This window comes from Aquarana catesbeiana, linkage group LG03, assembly GCF_042186555.1.
Source record: "Aquarana catesbeiana isolate 2022-GZ linkage group LG03, ASM4218655v1, whole genome shotgun sequence".
NCBI lineage: Eukaryota > Metazoa > Chordata > Amphibia > Anura > Ranidae > Aquarana > Aquarana catesbeiana.
The window spans coordinates 250,112,111-250,134,047 of NC_133326.1; the positions used below are offsets into that span (position 1 = coordinate 250,112,111).

Here is a 21,937-nt window from a genome sequence, read left to right on the forward strand (position 1 = left end):
ATTTTAAGGGGTTGTTTTTGTCTTAAGGGTTAACTGCAAGACATATTTACTTCAAATTCTACACCAGACTACAGCTATGAAAATACTCAAAATATGATAATTTATGTTTATTCTAACTTGACAACTAAAAATAAACCATTGCAAAAATATATAGCATATTATCTATGTACAGCATATATACATATAAACAAACAAATAACTCTGAACCAAGAATATCCAATGCATAGAGTTGTAACTTTCAGGTTGTGCGATGATGTAGCGTGATAAACAATTCCCACTTGCTGGTGGCTATTTTATCTTATATAACTACAATATTGAATTAATGATACATATTAGCCTGATATGTTTCATATGACTAATACATGATGGATCTGATCATGTAACTTCTTACTTTAGTCTACCGTGATTGTGCCATTACTATTATTGTTTCACTCAAACTATGGCAAAAATGTATTTCAATTTTGTACGTATAATATGATACAACAATTTTTATATGTGAAGACCAATTTAATAATTCAAATTTCCCATGTAACACAATGGTAATTTTGTAAGGATCAGAAGAGTAATTTCTTTACCATTTCACCATGAAATAAGAAGAACAATACATTTAAACATGTTACGACGAGATAGGTAATATATGTAATAGCCAGAGAGCCTGGCTCCAGCTCAGTATGAAAAAAGTGCACTCACGATAATGTGCTGCTCTCTTCACAAAAATACAGTATTGCATTGCAGTTTACTTAAGGACAAAACTGCAAAGGTGGTCACAAACAACAACACAACTAACACTATATTTACTAATTAGGCTCTACACTATAGCTTAGAAAACTAAACATGTTGTTCCCTCTGAGAGTAACACAACACACACGCACAAATACACATCATCTCTGGCTACTTTACCCAGCAGCTTTCAAGCTCCTCTACACCTCCTAATTCAACATGCAGAGTTTTAGACTACAAGATCTTAATAACTGTTATTTTCCCCACTAATTTACTTGAAATAGTCATTTATGCTGGGCATAAATGGACAGGCTTTTCATCCATACAATGAAGGAACTATTGTTTAGTTATTGTCCAAGTGATTACAGAGCAGCATAATTACGCAGCAATGTGTTCTTTATGACTCCATTCATTCTCTTTCATATGGTTTTCCACATTTTGATTATCGCTTTCCTTTTATCTCTGACATAAGTACCGTATATGTCATACTGACTGAAGTCCTCCTATTGCTTGCGTTAATAAGGCCAGCCATAAAAGGCAAATTTCTCACAGAGAATATGTAGTAAGAGATCTGCCCATACTTATCTGGATTGCTGGATTTTTCTTTCTAATTCTGCTGGCCTTGCAATTCAATTTAGAAAAGTTGAGATTTTTTAGTACATTGGGTAGTGCAGTATAGAGCACTTCCATGGCTCACAATGCGCAGATTGATTTGGAATTTAATTAAAAGCTGCCTGATTGTTGAAAGCAACCTATAAAACTTATTAGCAAATATTGGTCCATGGATGGAGGCCCCCTGTTCTCCACATCACAATCAGGTTGGCAGAGATATGTGGTCCTCAGCAATAAGAACGTTGTAATGAACCACAACAAATTTTAGATCCTTACTTTTTAAATCTTAGTTCTTTAGATGTTTGCTTTTTAAATCTTAGATCTTTGCTTGCTAAATCTTAGAACTTTAGATCTTTGCTTTCTAAATCGTAGATCTTTGCTTTACTAAATCTTAGATCTTTAGATTTTTGCTTGCTAAATCTTAGATTTTTAGATTTTTGCTTGCTAAATCTTAGATCTTTAGGTCTTTGCTTTTTTAAGTCTTAGATCTTTGTTGCTAAATCTTAGATCTTTGCTTTCTAAATCTTAGATCTTTAGATCTTTGTTTTTTTTTTTTTTTTGTTTGATGAGTTCTGCATTCTCAAATACTGATACAACTGGCAGCTGATGGTTATGCCCAACTGCCTGATTAGCAGACTATGCCAAACCATTCCATGTTACCTTGCTTTGTTAATAAAATATAATAAAAATTGGTACATCTTTTTAAAAATTTACTGTTGTTCAGTTTTCAATAAATATACACTTAAATAACTTCCAACAAAGTAAAAAAAATAAAAATAAGAGAAAGACTACAAAATACTGTGCTCCTCGAGTATAACCAACATTCAATACTAAACAAACATAGCAGCATTCTACATCTAGCAATAAAAAAACAAATGCAGCATGTATATTTATTTCCTGGTAAGCACACAATTCCTGGTCAGTCATTTAAAATACCGTATTTATCGGCGTATAACACGCGCAGGAAAAAAAACGTATTTTTGAAATAAACAACTTTGAATTAAAATAAGGGTCAGTGCCCATCAATGCAGCCTGTTTAGTGCCCATCTGCAGCCTCCTCATCTCCCATCAATGCAGCCTGAACAATGCCCATCCATCTGCAGCACATCTCATCAATGCAGCCTGATCAATGCCCATCCATCTGCAGCACATTTCATCAATGCAGCCTATTCAATGCCCATCCATCTGCAGCACATCTCATAAATGCAGCCTGATCAATGCCCATCCATCTGCAGCACATCTCATCAATGCAGCCTGATCAATGCCCATCTGCAGCACATCTCATCAGTGCAGCCTGATCAATGCCCATCTGCAGCCCATCTCATCAATGCAGCCTGATCAATGCCCCTTTTTAGCCTCAATGCTCACCTGCAGCCTCACCATCGATGCAGCCTGGACAGTGCAGGAAATCACTGAGCCGTCATCTCCTGTTTACTCGGCTCGTCCTCGGCTCTCAGTCGGCTCTTACACACACACACAGTCCCGCCTCCACCATCGGCATTGGACCAGCTCCTGTGATAGACAGAACACTGGTCCAATGCCAGTGGCGGAGGCAGAACTGTGTGTGTGACGTGGGAGCTGAGTGAGAGCTTAGTTACAGCCAAGTAAACAGGAGATGACGGCTCATGAATTCAGGTGGCGTTCACCCCCCCTCCGAGGTACGCTGTCGGTGTATAACATGCACCCATGAATTGCCCCCTATTTTCAGGGGAAAAAAGTGCGTGTTATACGCCGATAAATACGGTAATTAAATACATGGAGCTATTGAGCAATTTCTTGTGAATGTAAAGTGAAAGCTGCTGGAAGCTATTTTTTCTTTGTGAGAAAAAAATATCCCTAGGTGTCATTAATCTGAGGTAGAGACAAGTAAGACACCCTTCATTGGTTATACTATACAAACAATAAGACCATTCATATTCTTATACAACTATAATATATGGGAAGATTAAATGTGTGGGGTCATTTCCTCCAAAGACCAGTCCACAACATATAAATAGATTAGCCATTAATCTTTTTTTTGTAGCATTTTCTCAAGATACTCCCAATATGGAATAAAAAGTGACAACTGTCACATCACATGTCGTGTTGTATAGTGTAAATAATAGCCAAGTGTAGGATTACTGTTTTTAACTATGCAATATGGCTAATTTTATATATAATGCATACGTTAAAACACTTGGGAGTCTATTTATAAATGTTTCCACCCAAGATTCACACAACTTTATCCCAAGATTCACGTTTTTTCATATGAAAAAAATGTGTGAATCCTAGATGAAAGTTAAGTGAATCTTTTGTTAAAACGTTTATAAATAGACCAATTAATTTAATTTGGGTTCTGCAAAGCAGCTTCATGATTCAATGTATATGCTGGTTCCCTGATCAAATAATTTGAAGTAATTCTTTACAATAAAATGAATTGTTGTAAACTATAACTTTTCAGGACCTTAGATAACAACATAGAATGCCATGGCTAAATAAATCAGTACTATATTAAAACTGGTCAATAGTAAATTTGAATATACTGTATATACTGTACATCACTATAATGAGGGTTTTCAGGATAACTAGTGACTACTCTATGTAGACATATGTAAGACTAGGAAAGGTGTGGAATAGGTGTTCCATTGACAGTGTTAAAGAATTTCAATATGGGTAACGACAATGGTGACATCGGTTGGATACATTGCAGTGATTTACAACAATAATGTAAGGTTAAAGCACAATACATAAAAACTCTCCAGGAGTAGAATAAATGTACAGTTGTACTTACAACTGTAGGTTCAAAAAAGACAGAGGAAACCTAATGTTGGATCATAAAATAGCAAGGACATTGTGATAAAGAAACATAGACTATAACAAATGCAGACTTTCCCTTCTGAAATGTTTGTGCCTTTGACTGTGGTAATGGAGGGAAGCAGCCACCGTGTAGTCATACTTATTTTCCATTTTCTTTTCCTCCTCCGTGAGCCCAGTCATAGATCACTAAAGGAATACTTACTAAGGAGAACAGCAAACCCAGTGCAAAGAAAGCAAATGCCTGCAAGAGAATGTAAGATATATTGTTGAATGGATACTACAGTCTGGTAACCTCCACCCAATGGTTCACTGTATAGGTCTATACCTGGCATAGGTTTCAGTGTCAACTATGAAAACAAGAACTCAGATATGCTTACAACCTTTCACTTGTATGGAGGAACTTTACACTTGAGCATTTTGAGTCCAAAAACGTTTGCATGAGGCCTTAATGTGACTTATTCATTCTAAAACATCCTCAAAGATCACAACAAAGATACTAAAGTCGGGATTCAGGCTGTTTCTAACGGCTTAGGGCTCAATCACACCAGGCATGTTGGGACTGAGCTATGTAGCATTGGCAAGGGGCACCAGAAGAGGAGGATCGGGGCTGCTCTGTGCAAAACCATTGCACAGAGCAGTAATGTATGCCAGGTTTATTTATTTTTTTTTTAAATTTCCTTTAGAATCACTTTAAGTTAAAGCTACTTATAGGTATAAAATGTAGACACCTAGGGTTCAAATACTGGGCTGTTCTAAGCCCCCATTCACACTTAAAAAAATTTCAGCTTGCTTCCTTATGCTTGAATATGCACAACATGCAGAATCCTATTGTTTCCAATTGTCCCTGTTCCCACTTTACACCCAGTCACCCTATACTCTACATGAGCTTTTTAAGCGTACATAGGCATTTTTTTCCCCATTGACTTAAAAGTGTGTGCTTGTACAAGCACAACACATGCATTTTCTCACAGTTTTGCACCTGAAACATTCCTTTCCTCCTATAGAACCGCTCTCTTCTCTCTTTGCCCAGACCAGAAAAAAAAAACCTAAAGTTTGAAACACATTAAAGTGCTGACACTTTATACCAGATAGCATCTTTCTATTTAAATACACAGCTTTTCTTATAATTTTACTGTTACTGCTGAAATCAGTAATTTGTGAGTATACCATCTTTAGTATCATTTACAGTTAGTCAGTTAGTGATTGAATGCAACCCACGAGCCTGTTTGTGGAACCAAAATTCTGACCATTTTTACCTATGCTCAGTCCAGTACAGGAGATGAAGAAGAAGACAAGATCACTAATAAGAATCAGGTATAATTATAGGACATATTAAAACTTGTTCTTATCATGAAGGCATCTAGTAACCATAAAAGCAACTTACACATAATCTTTGAGTACTCAATGCATCATTTCCGTTAGTAATTTTCAAGTACAAGGAAGCAGGGAGAATAAAGATCAGCATGTTGGCAGATGTTGCACCTTTGAAACATAGCAGAACATATATTGTGTGAGCTAGGAATTCAGGTGATACATATTGTATGTATGTAAGTATACACATATACATCCATATACACAAATAAATACTTGTCTCCATGATGACCATAATGAAACGGTTATACCAGGCAGAAAATGATATACAGTACATAAACTCAATAATCTTTGGTGACTTAAAGCAACAGGTTAGAATAATAAAAATAAAAACAGGTATTATGCCCCGTACACACGGTCGGACTTTGTTCGGACATTCCGACAACAAAATCCTAGGATTTTTTCCGACGGATGTTGGCTCAAATTTGTCTTGCATACACACGATCACACAAAGTTGTCGGAAAATCCGATCGTTCTGAACGCGGTGACGTAAAACACGTACGTCGGGACTATAAACGGGGCAGTGGCCAATAGCTTTCATCTCTTTATTTATTCTGAGCATGCGTGGCACTTTGTCCGTCGGATTTGTGTACACACGATCGGAATTTCCGACAACGGATTTTGTTGTCGGAAAATTTTATATCCTGCTCTCAAACTTTGTGTGTCGGAAAATCCGATGGAAAATGTGTGATGGAGCCTACACACGGTCGGAATTTCCGACAACAAGGTCCTATCACACATTTTCCGTCGGAAAATCCGACCGTTTGTACGGGGCATTAGTGTTTTTGGTTCTTATAGAAACAATTACTGTCCCTGATTTTTTTTTTTTTTTGCACTAACATACAATTTTTCTGGACAAACTTTCAGGGGTATGTCCCCTTTTTCAAGGTCCTAGCAGTACTGATTTACAAAACTTTTAGCAGAATGTTAAAAAAATAGGTAATCTCTGAGGGAAAGGATAAAAAAAACAAACACACACAAATGTACATGGCAATGGTAATAAAACAAGCATAGTTAGTGAGATAAGGCAGAGAGAGAAGTATAAACTGGGGGTTGGCGGGGGGGGGGGGGATTCACAGTCACAGAGGGGGTCGTAAAACTGTTGAATAAAGTGGAGTTCCACACAAAAATGGAACTTCCGTTCCGGTGTCACATTTGGCACCTTTCTGGGGGGAAGGGGGGTGCAGATACCTGTCTAAGACAGGTATCTGCACCCACTTCCTGGCATAGACTCCCACGGGAGTCTAAGCCTCTTCCCGTCCCTCTGTGCTGTCTCCTGGGAAACACACAGGTCCTAGGAGATAGCGGGGACCAGTTACGACACGCAGCGCGACTCGCGCATGCACAGTAGGGAACAGGGAAGTGAAGCCGCAACGCTTCACTTCCTGATTCCCTCACCTAGGATGGCGGCGGCAGCTGCCGAGAGTCGAGCGAGTGATCGTCTTCGGCTGCCGACATTGCTGGACCCTGGGACAGGTAAGTGTCCATTTATTAAAAGTCAGCAGCTGCAGTATTTGTAGCTGCTGGCTTTTAATATTTTTTTTTTAGGTGGACTCCCGCTTAACGAGTGAGAAAACCCATAGAACTATCATTCTTAGTTCAAAAGTTTTCCTTTCCTGAATAGTTTTGAAATTCCCTTTAAGAACTAAGACATTTAGGTATTCCATAGTGTGGTCCAGTTGTGATAAATGATGTCCCACAGGTGTGCAGAAATTATCTTCTTTATGTTCCTTGATGGTGTGTCTGTGCAAATTCATCCTCGCTTGTAACTTCTGTCCTGTTTCACCAACATAAGATTCTTTTCTACATCTTTTGCATTGGATGAGGTACACAACATTACTGGAGGTACAGCATATGACCCCGTGATACTGAAGGTCCCTTTTGTGTGTGTGACACTTTTAGATAGATTGATTTGGTTACACAGTTTTCAGCATTTTTTTATTGCAGGGTTTGCTTCCATTATTTATGAATTCATAATCAGAATTAAGTTTCCTGCTTATTAGTTTATGTCTGAGGTTGGGTGTAGAGTTGCCACCTCATCCCTTTGAACCCGAACACATATGAATTACACAGGTTCTGAGGCTAATTTCATGCAGATAAGGCACCAAGTGAGTTTAATTATCACCTTAATCAGCCACAGAAACTGTGTAATTAATATGTGTTTGGTTTTAAAGGGATGAGGTGGCAAACCTAGTTGGGTGGTTTTCTGAAAGCCAGTATTGGGGGTTGTTGGGATATTTCTTTTCATAGTTTCATCCTTTGTTATGATGGGTTGTAACTCTTTGATTGTCTTTTTTGATCCCTTCTAGTGCTGGATTGTATGTGGTCACTAGAGGCACACGATTATTTGTTTTTCTCTTTGAATTGGAGGGGATGTTCTCTTGGGGTTTTCAAGGCCGTATTTATGCTGGTAGTTGTATGCTGTCTTTGTAACTGTTGTAACCTTTCTTATGGAAGGAGTCTGCTAGTGTTCTGAGATGTTTATCTCTGTCTTCTGGGTCTGAACATATTTGGTGGTATCACCGGTGGTGTCTGTCGCAAGTGCACTAATACGGCTAGAATCACCTCAAGGATGGTCCTTATAGCAAACACTGTGGTTGATTTACTAAAACTGGGGAGTGCAAAATCTGGTGCAGCTGTGCATGGTAGCCAACCAGCTTCTTACTTCATCCTGTTCAAATAAGCTTTGACAAAAAACTTGGAAGCTTATTGGTTTCTATGCAAAGCTGTGCCAGATTTTGCTTCTTCCAGTTTTAGTAAACCAACCCAACAGATTTGCTAAGTTTAGGTATAAATTCTAAGTATAAAGGGTACCAACAACTTCTCTCTACTGATATGTCAAAACTATGAATCGTATAGCGCACAGGAGTCAAACTGGCTGCCCTCCAGCTGTTGCAGAACTATAAGTCTCATGAGGCATTGCAAAGCTGACAATTAAAAGCATGACTCCAACAGGCAGAGGCATGATGGGACTGGTAGTTTTGCAACAGCTGGAGGGCTGCCAGTTCGACACCCCTGGTATATAACATTGAGCACAGTATTCATAGAGTGGAACGATGTATGCACAGTGTATATAGAGCTTACTCCACAATACACTTTTCAAATACACCCAAAACATATCATATCCACCTAATGCCCTGTACACACGGGCGGACTTTTTGGCAACAAAGGTCTGACAGTCTTTCCGACGGACATTCGATGGACTTTTGACGGATTTCCGATGGACTTTCGAATTAATGGACTGGCCTACACACGATCACACCAAAGTCCGACGGATTCGTACGTGATGACATACGACCGGACTAAAATAAGGAAGTTCATAGCCAGTAGCCAATAGCTGCCCTAGCGTCGGTTTTCGTCCGTCGGACTAGCATACAAACGAGCAGATTTCTCTATAGGAACTGGGTCCGGCGGAGTTTCAACGTAAAGATTTGAAACATGTTCCAAATCTAAAGTCCGTCAAATTTTTGACAGAAACAGTCCGCTGAAGGTCCGATGAAGCCCACACATGGTCGGATTGTCCGCCGGATTCGGTCCATCGCACCAGTCTGATCGAAAAGTCCGCTCATGTGTACAGGGCATTAGTGAATCAGTAGACTGATACTTGCCAGGCTGTAGGCATAGCACTTCACCCCAGCCTTCATTTTCCCCAGGTTTCCCTCTGAGATGAAGGTTTACTTATCCCTTCTCTGTCTCTCTCAGAACTGGCCTTATGCACACTAAATTCTGTTATGTGTGGTTACCTCTCACGCACATCCTGGGTTTTGTCTTTTATATAATTGCCAAATGAAATTTGAAAATTAAACCACAAGCTGCACATCTAGCCACATGTCCCAACAATATTGAGAACTTCACATAGACCGGCTAAGGCCAATAAATAACAAACTGGTTTCTGAAGGAGAAACCACCATTTTTAGTTATAGCTGGTAAAGCATAGCAAATGTATCAGATCCAAATATTATTTTATTAATTCATGTACAGTAGGCACTGATGTAAATGGGTGTTGAAAATGTAGTATGTTTACATTTGAGACCAGTTACTTTTGTTTCTATGTGGTCCTATTCACAACTGCGATCAATGTGTTGATCTATTGTACTCCCATACTTTTTGAACTATGTAAACTGCTTTTTGTTATTGTAAAAAAAAAAAATGTAGTATGTTGCCTTTAGTAGAACAACGGAAAAGTTTGAGGCTGCGTTCACACTTATGCAAATTGGATGCGAGGAAACCCGCATCCAATTCACATGACAGGAGATTGTGACCGGCTCTCAATGGAGGCGGTTCACACATCTCCGGGGCGGCCAAGGAGCGCATTGCACAGGGCTCCTGTGCGTCTTTTGCTCTGGTCCGAATTCAGGCAAATATTCGGCCTGATTCATCTCTGAAATGGAGAACAGGGACACCCACGGACCCCTGCTGTGAGCCGCATCCGTATTAAGTGTGGACCCAGCCTGAACGTAAACTGTCAAATGGCTGATGATCACATGTGCAGCACCCTGGCAACTGCAGATCAAACAGAAATTAAGATGGCAGCTTCCTTGGAAGTAAAACCTGGTTCACACTTAGCGATTTGGAATCGCGGGGGGCCAAATCACCGCAATTCTGCCCGCAATCCCAAATCGCTAGATGTGAAGGGGGCCTAAAGGATAGGAGGGTTTAACCAAGGTTTGTATATTACTTAATATTTTCCTATAAACCCAAAACTATAAAAATGGTTGTACCTATTGCGCCAAATATATCCTTCATTGATGGAATGAATATAACAAGTAGATCAATCATCGATAGAAGTACAATTGTCACTGCTAAATGCTGCCAAAAATTATACTTTGTCTTCCGAGCAACTTCAAATAATGAAGAACGAACCTTTAAAAAAAAAAAGCAAACAACATAGTTGTAAATCTGTTGAACACTGTAGTCATATCAAATATGTATACGCAGTTAGCAGTACTAAGGCCTCCCATAAAAAAACTCCCATAAAAAGAAATAAAAATCATTTATATCACTTAAATCCATCTGCACTTCAAAACAAGTTGATCCTGCCAGTGAAGTGCATCTAATTCCTTTGATGGTGTGGCAATGATGCTGCACTGCTCCTGAATTGAGAGCAGAGTTGTCACATAATGTAGGCTGTGCCTGTTTGTACTACAGTAGGATGAAAACATGCTACAGCGGGTGTAGCTATTAGCATTGTCACTGAAGATTTACAAGCCCACTGCTTTCTATACTGACTGCACTGTCTCTTTTGCTAAAACCTTTCCACTGTGAGCTGCACTGTCTGGGAGGGAGAACATGTCAGAAATCAAAAAAGGAGGAATTGGCTCAGTCAGGGAAGATAATTAGGTAATTTGCTATTTTTTTTGGTTTATGTTATGAAGCTTATGCATTACATAATAATTGTATTTGCTACTTCTTTAGGCCTCATGCACACTGGACGTTTTTACAGCTGCTGTTTTTGGCTTCAGATGTTTTTTTCTGCAGCCAGTAAACTCTCCAGCATGTTATCTTATATGTCCATGCACACAAAGGCTGTTATCAGCGTTTTTTGGCAGGGGCGTTTTCTGGCTGGAAAAACCCCCCAGAACTAGTGGGTTTTAAGATGAGTTTTTCAGCTATAAAAATGCTCTAACTCTGATAAAAACTTTAAAAAGCTGAAAAATGTGGCTATTCTGCATTTATTAGCGTTTTTGGGCAATAAGCATTCCTGGGAGTAAAGTTCTGCTAAAAAAACGCTACAGCTAAAAAAAAAACCTGAAAAAACGGTACTGCAAAAACGCTGCAAAACTCATTCTACAGCTACAGCTTTCTACAGCTAACGCTACTGGTGTTTTTTTTACATCCAGTGTGCATGAAGCATGTGTCAAACAGAAAACCCATAAATGCCCAAAATTGTATTAAAACCACTACCTAATATTGTCTACATTCACGTGGAGATTAAAAGTGATACTAAAGTCTTTTTTTTTTTTTAATAACAAACCTGTTATACTTACCTGCTCTGTGCAGTGGTTTTGCACAAAGCAGCCCAGATCCTCCTCTTCTGGGTTCCCTCCCTCACCGGTGCTCCTGACCCCTCCCTTCTGCCAAGTGCCCCCATAGAAAGCAGCTTGCTATGGGGGCACTCGAGCCGAGCTGCTGCTCTGTGTGTCCTTTCAGACACGGAGCCCCGGCTCTGCCCCACCCCCTTTCTCTCCTCATTGGCTCAATGACTTTGATTGACAGCAGTGGGAGCCAATGGCACCCGCTGCTGTCTCAACCAATGAGGGAGAGTCCACGGACAGCCAAGGCTCCCGTGTGCAACATCGCTTGAGCGAGATGGGGCTCAAGTAAGTATTAGGCGGGGCTGAGGGGGGCTGCTGCACACTGAAGGTCTATTATTTTAATGCATAGAATGCATTAGGATTAAAAAAAAACCTTCTGCCTTTAGAACCACTTAAAGCTTCAATCACATGTGTGTTTTGCTTCACTGGAAATCTCAGCAGCAAGAAACTTCTGCGTGAGTCCAGGATTGACAGCTGTATGCAGATTACCGCACTTTGGGGTTGATTTACTAAAACCGGAGAGTCCAAAATCTGATTCAGCACTGCATAGAAGCCAATCAGCTTCTGGGTTTTATTGTCAAAGCGTGTTTGAACAAGCTGAAGGCAGAAGCTAATTGGCTACCATGCAGAGCTGCACCAGATTTTGCACTCTTCAGTTATAGTAAATCCACCCCTTTGTGTGCATTCAGCCACCATCAGGTAATCCCTGGCTATGAGAAGAGACACAAATAGTTACAGCCCCTGACAGTCTGCAATTGCAAGTGTATGGGCCCAGCGGCAGCAGCTATCCGCACACAGCTGTCAATTTCAGATGCAGCAGGCAAAACGCCAGTTACAAGAACCTGCAATGCTTTTCATTGGGAGAACATACTATTGGTTCTTAAAGTATAACTAAAGGCAAAACTTTATTTTATTTATTTTTATTTTGTTTTGGACAGAGTAAAGAGGAATTAAAAGCCCTTTTATATTGTCGTCTGTGCCCCCCATTAGGGAGATTCACCCTCTCTATTAGTCCTGTTTACTGTAATCATCAAAAGTGAAAATAAAATAAAATGACCAATTCTGGGTTGTCCCCAGAACAGAAATAGAGAAAAACATTTCCAATGGGGACACTAGTTCTGGTGGCCTGGGGGGCCCAAATGGATTCTCTTAATTTGCAGGGATTTCCTATCCCTTCCTGTTTTGGCTATGGGAAACAAATTGAAGGGAACTCTCCAAGATAGGACACAGATGATAAATAAAAAAAAAAAAAACTGACAGGGATTATAACCCTCCCTTATTTTATAAAAAAAAAAAATGTAGATCTACTTTAACCACTTTCCGACCAGCCGCCACAGTTTTACTGTGGCAGAATGGCACGGCTGGGCGAAAACGATGTTATGTAATGTCGCTTCGCCCTGTGGCCACTAGGGGCACGCCCGCTGCTAGCCCCTGGAGCCGATGCGAGCGCCCGGCGGTCGTCACTCCAGCGATTGCTCGTGACACACCGAGAACCGGTAATTTGTGTGTGTAAACACACAGATCCCGGTGCTCTGAGGGGAGAAGAGACTGATCGTGTGTTCATACATCCCCCCTTTAGTTAGAACACAGAGAGGGAACATAGTTAACCCCTTTATCGCCCCCTAGTGTTAACCCCTTCCCTGCCAGTGACATTTTTACAGTAATCAGTGCATTTTTATAGCACTGATTGCTGTATAAATGCCAATGGTCCCAAAAAGGTTTCAAAAGTGTCCGATGTGTCCGCCATAATGTCGCAGTCTCGATAAAAATCACAGATCACCGCCATTACTAGTAAAAAAAATAATAATAATAAAAATGCTATACATCTATCCCCTATTTTGTAGATGCTATAACTTTTGCGCAAACCAATCAATATACGCTTATTGCGATTTTTATTACCAAAAATATGTAGAAGAATACATATCGGCCTAAACTGAGAAAAAATTAGCTTTTTTTAAAAAAAAATAGCAAAAAAGTACAAAATATTGTGTCTTTTTCAAAATTGTCGCTCTTTTTTTGTTTATAGCGCAAAAAATAAAAACCTCAGTGATGATCAAATACCACCAAAAGAAAGCTCTATTTGTGGGGAAAAAAGGACATACATTTTGTTTGGGTGCAGCGCCGCATGACTGCGCACTTGTTAGTTGAATTGGAGCAGTGCCATATCGCAAAAAATGGCCTGGTCATTCAGCAGCCAAATTTTTCGGGGCTGAAGCGGTTAAAGCATCCTGATAGTTTTTATTGCTTTCATTAATGTTTAGAAATATCACTATTACTTTAAAATTTTTATTTGTACTGTGGAGGTAAACATGCATGCTTGTACATAAAGTGAATGTTTTTATACAACCATTCATAGCACCATTTTCAGTGGAATATAATTTCTTAAATATTTAACCTTTCTTATCCATTTAAAGACTAATCATAAAGGTGTCATATCACATGCAAATAAACTGGCAGAATTTATTTTTACTTACAGTGAAAAATAATACCGGGACAGTGAGTATAACAGCAGTTATAACAGCCAAACGTACGGTTAAGATGAGAACATCTTTTTGATTAGTGTATGTGCTGAGAAGCTCTGAATGCACTTTATCTAGAGGAAACAAACAATAATGTTACCGATAACAAACAAAACTTAAAATGTAGCATGCAAATGAAATATTATATTTATATGTGATCTCCAATGGAGAGCATTTTTTTTTTTTACAAATGTCGCATGGGGCTAAGGGGTTTATTTACTAAAGTCAACTCTGCATTGCAAGTGCACTTGGAAATGCAGTCACTGTAGATCTGAGGGGTAGATCTGAAATGAGGGGAAGCTCTGCTGATTTTATCATCCAATCATGTACAAGCAAAAATGCTGTTTTTTATTTTCCTTGCATGTCCCCCTCAGATCTACAGCAACTGCACTTCCAAGTGCACTTGCAGTGCAAAGTGGAGTTGCCTTTAGTAAATAACCACCAAATGTTTATCCAGTATATTTTGTACTGAATGTAATATTTCACCTAATTTCCTACAGCTATTTATGTTTAGAAAAATCCAGGTATTGCCGTATGTCTATTTCTAAAATGTTGAACATTGCTGGGGATCCGTATTTGAGCAGCTATCCTGCAGCAGTCTTTGGGTCCTATGATTTTTTTGCATAGTCAGATGTCAAAAAATAGTAAGCAGGTGTTAATGGTGTTCCCATATTCCTGATTGGTATAATACCCCAGTTCCTACAGCAAAACATACCTGAAAATTGGTTTATTGAACGACATTTAATGGATGAAGTTAGAGAGCTTCAGTGTCTTCCCCAAATACCAGATCTCAACTTTACTGAACCTTTATTTGATGTTGTGTTGTGCAGTGCAGGGATTGAAGTCAATTTTTAATTCCTTCATTCGTCAAGAACTGTCTGCAAAAGCTTTCTTTCAAAAAGTGATGCAAAATCCCACTACACACTGGTGTTTGTATCACAGCATTCCAGCAAAGATCAAAGCAAAAAGTGTTTCTACTCCTTGACATGGTCCATGACATGATTAGGTTATTAGATGTTTTTGTTATTTTGTCCAACCATTGTCAAAACTGTTGCTGATATGCTTTTCTTTACATTTTTTTATATGGCCCTACATTTAAGCCTGGACAAACTCTACAATAGTGAGTTCACTGGCACCACTTTTCTGCTGATCCCACTGTCATCCTGTCTAGATACATTCGAGTGGGAAATCGCACAACCTAGTACAATGTGACTTGAGGCTGCAGTCTTCTACAGGTGTCCTGTGAGAAATCTGTAAGATTGGGCTGCACTGCATTGTAATAAAACACATTTTATGATAATGTTAAGATGACAGTGTTGCAGAGAATCCGGTAAATTGTAACTTTTACTTGACTGATACTATTGTGGAGTTACTGGCAGTGAAAAAGCAATGATTATGTTGTCTTTTAAATAAATTTCAGACTAAATATCCAATATTTGTATGCAGTCATCAAAATGAAAAAAGGCCCTGTGCCTGGTTAGTCTAGACCAGCCATCCTCAACCAGGATTCCTCCAGGGATAACTAGGAGTTCCATGAGCTAACTGATCTTTCTTCAGCTGTGGCTAAGTGACACTTATAAGTGAACTATATGGTCAAATGCACTTTTCTTGATTTTAGGAACAGGTGCATCAGAGCTACTACCTCCTGTGCAATGCCTGGAGAGCCTCAGGGTCGGTTCACACTACAACGACTTGGGATCCGACTTGTCAGCCCTCAAGTCGCCCCAAGTCGCTTGACATTGGGAATTGCATTATAGTCAATGAGAGCCGTCTTAATGTACACTACTGAAGTCGCTCCGACTTCAGGAAAGGTTCCTGTACTACTTCAAGACAACTTCTAGGCGACCTGTACCCATAGAATTCAATGGAAGTTGCCTCCAAGTCGGATCTCCATCTATATTGAAGCGACTTTACAGGAAAAGAAATTAGTTTACCCAGGCAAACCCCTCCCTCCCAGAGAGCTGATTATTCTGTGATTGGCCACAGCCAAAGTCGCCGGTCCTGGAGGCGACTTGAACTTGTGTAAAAGATGCATAAAGTTGCGCTGAAGTCGCCTTGAAGTCGCCTTGCAAAGTCGCGCTGAAGTCGTGTTGCCCCTGGGTGAATCGGCACTTAAGAACACAGCACTCAGCTTATGAACTCTCTGTAAACCTCCATATAGTCCATGCAAAAAAAGAAGAAAGGCTGGTGCTATGAAGGTCAGTTAAAACATCGCTAACAATGTTTTAGCTGACTTTCATAGCACCAGCCTTTCTTCTTTTTTTCTTGATTTTAGATTACTTTGAAAGTAAAGTAACTTGACTTTGTATCTTTAGGACATTTTCTATGTTTTCTAAATTGCATTAGTATTTTACTTGTCTTAATTTGCTCTACAATACCTACTATAAAATGTCAGATATCCAAAAACAGCAGTCAGTAGATACATAATAAACATCGCAAAGAATGATAAATGGGAGACGAGCTGCATTTTCTTCTGTGAGCGGCTAGAAAACAAAATTAAATATATCAAACATTTCTTTAAATCATTACACCGTAGTATGTTGTGTTGCTATTTGCAAGTTAAATTGATTAAAAATCTATATGACCAGTTTCTAAGAATTGCTTTTGTGTTCACCTAGAAAGAGGGAAACGAGAAAATATCCAAATTCTGAGTATTGTAAAACGATACTGTGTGATTTTTATTGTTTTTTTTTTAATTAGCCAAAAGAAGCTCTGCTTGCTTCATGTGCAAGGGAATTAAAAATCAGATTTTTTTCTGTCCATGAGATGTCAAAAATGAATACTGATACACAGGGCTAGGTGAAAATGTACGTCTTAACTTATGACCCTCATAATGTATATGTTTTCTTTTCTTCATCCATTTTTTTCTCAGCCCTTGATTTTAGTAAACAGTTAGAATCAAAGCTGAATTCCAGGAATTCAGCTCCTTTGTAAAAAGGAGGGCACGCTATGGGGTTTCATGAGAAAATAGTTTGGAATGATGGACTTTATAGGCATAACACAGAAGATTAAAAAAGGATTTAAATATTTATTACAAAAAATAATTAAAAGAACACATACATAGACTTACATATATTCACAAATAATACTTATGAGCATATTAAATACACCATCTACATATTTAGTATATGTTTAAACAATATGTTCAGTCATTTTACTTGTTCAGTCGCAACAGGTTTCAAAGGAGACAGTGTAAAAAAATCGTTCGACTTGCTCTACATGTTACGCGTTTAATAACGCTTCCTCAGGAGCTTTGGGCATATTATTTTCCACAAAGGGAAAAATAGATAAAAATAGTAATAGGATAAAATTAATGGGGTGTGCTGTCCTCCACCTTAGTAGAGTGTAGACAGCTGTCTACACTTGCTGTTGTGCTGTCACCAAAGCTGGGAGCTCCTCAACCTTATGCGTCTAAGGCTCCTGTCAGGGAGTATATCAGCAACCCCTTTAGTGCTGTTTACTATATGTTGGGATGCCCTAAACTGACCCAGCTTCTACCTGGTCGTTTTGGATAACACTACCTCTGGTACAAACTCATTACCAATTTCTTGCTGGACTTGGCTGAATTTGGACTTATTGGATCGCAATACCCAATTTGAAGACCTTCTCTTATGGACGCACACTAAGGTGGAGGACAGCACACCCCATTCATTTTATCCTATTACTTCTCTTTTTCCCTTTGTGGAAAATAATATGCCAAAAGCTCCTGAGGAAGCGTTATTAAACGCGTAACATGTAGAGCAAGTCGAACTATTTTTAAAAAAAAAAGGATTTAATAATTAAAAGAACACATATATAGACTTGCATATATTCACAAATAATACCTATGAGCATAATAAATACACCATCTACAAATTTAGTATATGTTTAAACAAGATGTTCAGTCATTTTACTTGTTCAATCGTAACAGGTTTCAAAGGAGACGGTGTAAAAAAATAGTTCGACTTGCTCTACATGTTACGCGTTTAATAACGCTTCCTCAGGAGCTTTTGGCATATTAAAAGGGACTAAGGTTGAGGAGCTCCCAGCTTTGGTGACAGCACAACACCAAGTGTAGACAGCTGTCTACACTCTACTAAGGTGGAGGACAGCACACCCCATTAATTTTATCCTATTACTATTTTTATCTATTTTTCCCTTTGTGGAAAATAATATGCCCAAAGCTCCTGAGGAAGCGTTATTAAACGCGTAACATGTAGAGCAAGTCGAACGATTTTTTTACACTGTCTCCTTTGAAACCTGTTACGATTGAACAAGTAAAATGACTGAACATCTTGTTTAAACATATACTAAATTTGTAGATGGTGTATTTATTATGCTCATAGGTATTATTTGTGAATATATGCAAGTCTATATATGTGTTCTTTTAATTATTAAATCCTTTTTTAATCTTCTGTGTTATGTCTATAAAGTCCATCATTCTAAACTATTTTCTAATGATCTCCAATATCGGGACGTGGCATTAACTACTTATGTGCCGTATCCACAGTGCCACTCTGTGGTGATACGAATTCTCTTAGAACACTGTGGGGTTTATTTACTAAATGCAAATCCACACGATTGGAATTTACAACAACGGATTTTGTTGTCGGAAAATTTGAGATCCAGCTCTCAAATTTTTGTTGTCAGAAATTCCGACAGAAAATGCCCGATGGAGATTACACACGGTCGGAATTTCCGTCAACAAGCTCCCATCGAACATTTGTTGTTGGAAATTCCGACCGTGTGTACGCGGCATTAGTCTTTTGACTAAAATGGTATTTTAGTTTTAGTCCCATTTTAGTCTTCAGCAATTGTTTTAGGATCAGTTGTATTTAGTCAACTAAATCTCCAGTACATTTTAGTTGACTAAAATCATTTTAGTCAACTAAAACTCATTTTAGTCATCTAAAATCCAATTGGTGTAGTTAAAAAGTAATGCATTTTTTAAGCATTTCTCTACAATTTCTCTACAATTTCCAAACTCATTATATACTGTTGGAGTGAAAAATGGAATATGTTATTATTTATGGTATTAAGGTCTGGACATGCACTACAGACCAGTGGTAATTTTGACGTCAAATTTCAATTTAATTTTAGTCATAATCTTTTGACTAAAATGCCATTTTAGTTTTAGTCGTATTTATTGATCTCAGTTGTTTTAGTTTTAGTCGTATTTTAGTCGACTAAAATAGTATTTAGTTAGTCGCTGAAAATGTTTGGTGAACAGAGTCACAAAATACAAAGGCTTCTGTGAATAGGCAACAGAGGGGAGGGGTGGGCATAGTTTCTATGTGTGTTTCTCCCCTCTCAAATCCCTGGAGTGTCTCTCTGACAGGGCAATAAACCTGTCAAATGTAAATAATAGAGATAAGCCCAGAAGATGTTTTGCAGCTCCTTGGACTTAACTCATAGTGTGCCTTCACCTTTTACAAAGTGGTAGAATTCCTGGAAATCAAATGTAATCTTTCAACAATTGGGCTAGTAACCTGACATCTATTTGGCTGATATGGATGACTCACTTTCCACATCATCACACTCTTTGCATGATTTACCGAAAAGATTGAATGACCCTTGCCCCTGCTATAGGTGAACACATCTGTAAATCTGCTCGTCTTCAACATGGTTGTGATTTTTTAGTACAGCTACAACAGCTGTTCCTCACTTATGGACATACTAGGTGTATGCACAGTGAAAGGATCAGTTTTTTGTCATTAAAACATTAAGACTGTCTCCTATAGAACTGAACATTGGATATAAAAGAACATCTCCTTCACCAAATGTAAAATTGGGAACAGTCCCACAATCCAAAAAGCTTTTTCAATAGTCAGTGACTCAGAATTAAATCAACATAAGAGCCAGGCAACCAGCATTTTTAGAAGGAGGTCAGCAGTGGAAGTCCCCATATTACATAGCTAGTTATCAGGGGCCGCTCATTCATTAATCATTTTCTGACCAGTCACTGTACTTATACTGCGGCAGGTCGGCTCTCCTGCGCGAACCGACGTATCTGTACCTTGGTCCGTGCATGTGAGATTGCGGGCACGCGCCCGCTGCTGGCACGCCCGCGGGTATGGCGAACAGAGGCAGAACGGGGATCTGCCATTGTAAACAAGGCGTATCACATTCTGACAGGGGACCTCTCAGAGATCTGCTGTTCCCAGTGATCGGGAACAGCTATCTCTGTCGTGTCCCAGGCAGCCCATCCCCCCTACAGCTAGATCGCCCCCCCCCCCCGATCGCCCCCTAGTGTTAACCCCTTCCCTGCCAGTGTCATTTATACATTGATCAGTGCGTTTTTATAGCACTGATCAATATTTGGGGTCAGATTTGTCCGCCGCAATGTCGCAAGTCCCGCTAAAAATTGCAGATCACCGCCATTACCAGTAAAAAACAATAAAAAATAAAAATAAAAGTCCCTAAATCTATCCCATAGTTTGCAGATGCGATAACTTTTGTGCAAACCAATCAATATACGCCTATTGTGATTTTTTTTTTACCAAAAGCATGTAATAATATAATAATAATAATAATAATAATAATAATATTTAAATATAATCCTCTGAAATGTATCAATACATCCAAACGGTTTGTCTCTCCAAGTATTAGATTTCCAGGTTGCTATTATTTTGATAAGTTATGCATTTTTAGTACCCCTGCTGTGAACGAATGCTGACATGATACAAACAAATAAAGGTAAGTTTTTCGCTTACTCTCTTAGCTCACTGTATATGGGAAGGACAGACGGGTGACACACAAATGCAAATGCTAGTGTCGGCAGTGCATACGCAGTCTGTGGATGGAAAAAAAAAAAGACACATGATTAGATTACATTGAAATTTAATAATAGCCATCACTGCAAATGCCAAACACATTTGCAGAATAAGGGCATGTCACAAATGAATATTTTACAATGCACAATTCATTGTAATGGATGGAAATGAAGGAAGCCAGTGAAAAATCAAATGGAATGGACTGAAGTCATATGTTTAGACCTTTTAAGGATTATAAATATTAGCAGGATTGATAAGGTAAAATCATTAAAATAACAATTTGTATTTCCCCTGGATGATTATAGTCACAGAAATGCCAAGTTCAAGTTCTAGGAATATTAATTCACACTCTAGTGGCAGTTTACTAAAGCCAGGCACACAATATTTGCTAGTTTTGTGACCTACTGGAGTACAAATATTAAAATATTAAAAATAATTGAATATGTTGCAGCTTAACAATTCTTAGATGTGGTGACTGCATTAGTTTTCTTTTTTTAGGCCGGTTTCTACATTTTCTTTCATCTGGTGATCTGGCCAGTATGCTTGTTGTTTTTTTTTAACTCCCTTTGACAGACCAAGCTGTCCAGAAAAAGTAGCAATCAGGGGTTTCAGACAGACCATTTAACACTTGACAGGGCTGCCTAAAATGGTCAGCTTTTATTCACTGATGTAAAACCTTTATCCCAAAAGGAAAAAAAAAAAGTTGCTGTTTAAATAGTAACGGTTTAAATGATGTTAGCTGGCGTTCAGCTTCAAATTTGTTAGTTTTCTTTTTAAAGTCAACAGCTACAAACACTGTAGCTGCTGACTTTTAATAAGGACACTTACCTGTCCAGGGAGGCCACGATGTCCATCGGATCGGGTGCAGGCGCTGCCATTCTAACTAAGGGAAACAAGGCGGTGGAGCCTTGTGTCTTCACTCCTGGTTTCCTACTGCGCATTCGCGAGTCCCACAGCGCTTTGTGAATGGCCAGCTTGTCTTCTGGGACACACACAGGTCCCAGAAGACAGCGGGGGGGGGGGGAAATGACATCTTGCGCCATGGTCCGGCTGGAGCGGAAGTACACTTAGTACTTCAGAAAAGGTGAGTTAGAAAAAAATAATTAAAAATAGTTAGCCAAAAACTAATGGT

General features: G+C 38.9%; 1 protein-coding gene across 2 annotated transcripts in view; it reads right to left on the reverse strand.

The window, feature by feature from the left end:
- Window positions 1-1,872: 1,872 nt before the first annotated feature.
- The window catches only part of SLC38A1 (solute carrier family 38 member 1), a 127,865-nt gene continuing 107,800 nt past the window's right edge, over window positions 1,873-21,937 (reverse strand). For both annotated transcript variants that reach the window (XM_073619961.1, XM_073619962.1), the window contains 7 exons: window positions 20,746-20,825; window positions 16,436-16,536; window positions 14,009-14,127; window positions 10,221-10,362; window positions 5,513-5,610; window positions 2,979-4,369; window positions 1,873-2,756 (listed from right to left, as the gene is read on the reverse strand). In XM_073619961.1, the coding sequence (XP_073476062.1) occupies window positions 4,268-4,369; window positions 5,513-5,610; window positions 10,221-10,362; window positions 14,009-14,127; window positions 16,436-16,536; window positions 20,746-20,825 (642 nt within the window). In that variant the 3' untranslated portion in view covers window positions 1,873-2,756; window positions 2,979-4,267. The remainder of the gene's footprint in view (window positions 2,757-2,978; window positions 4,370-5,512; window positions 5,611-10,220; window positions 10,363-14,008; window positions 14,128-16,435; window positions 16,537-20,745; window positions 20,826-21,937) is intronic.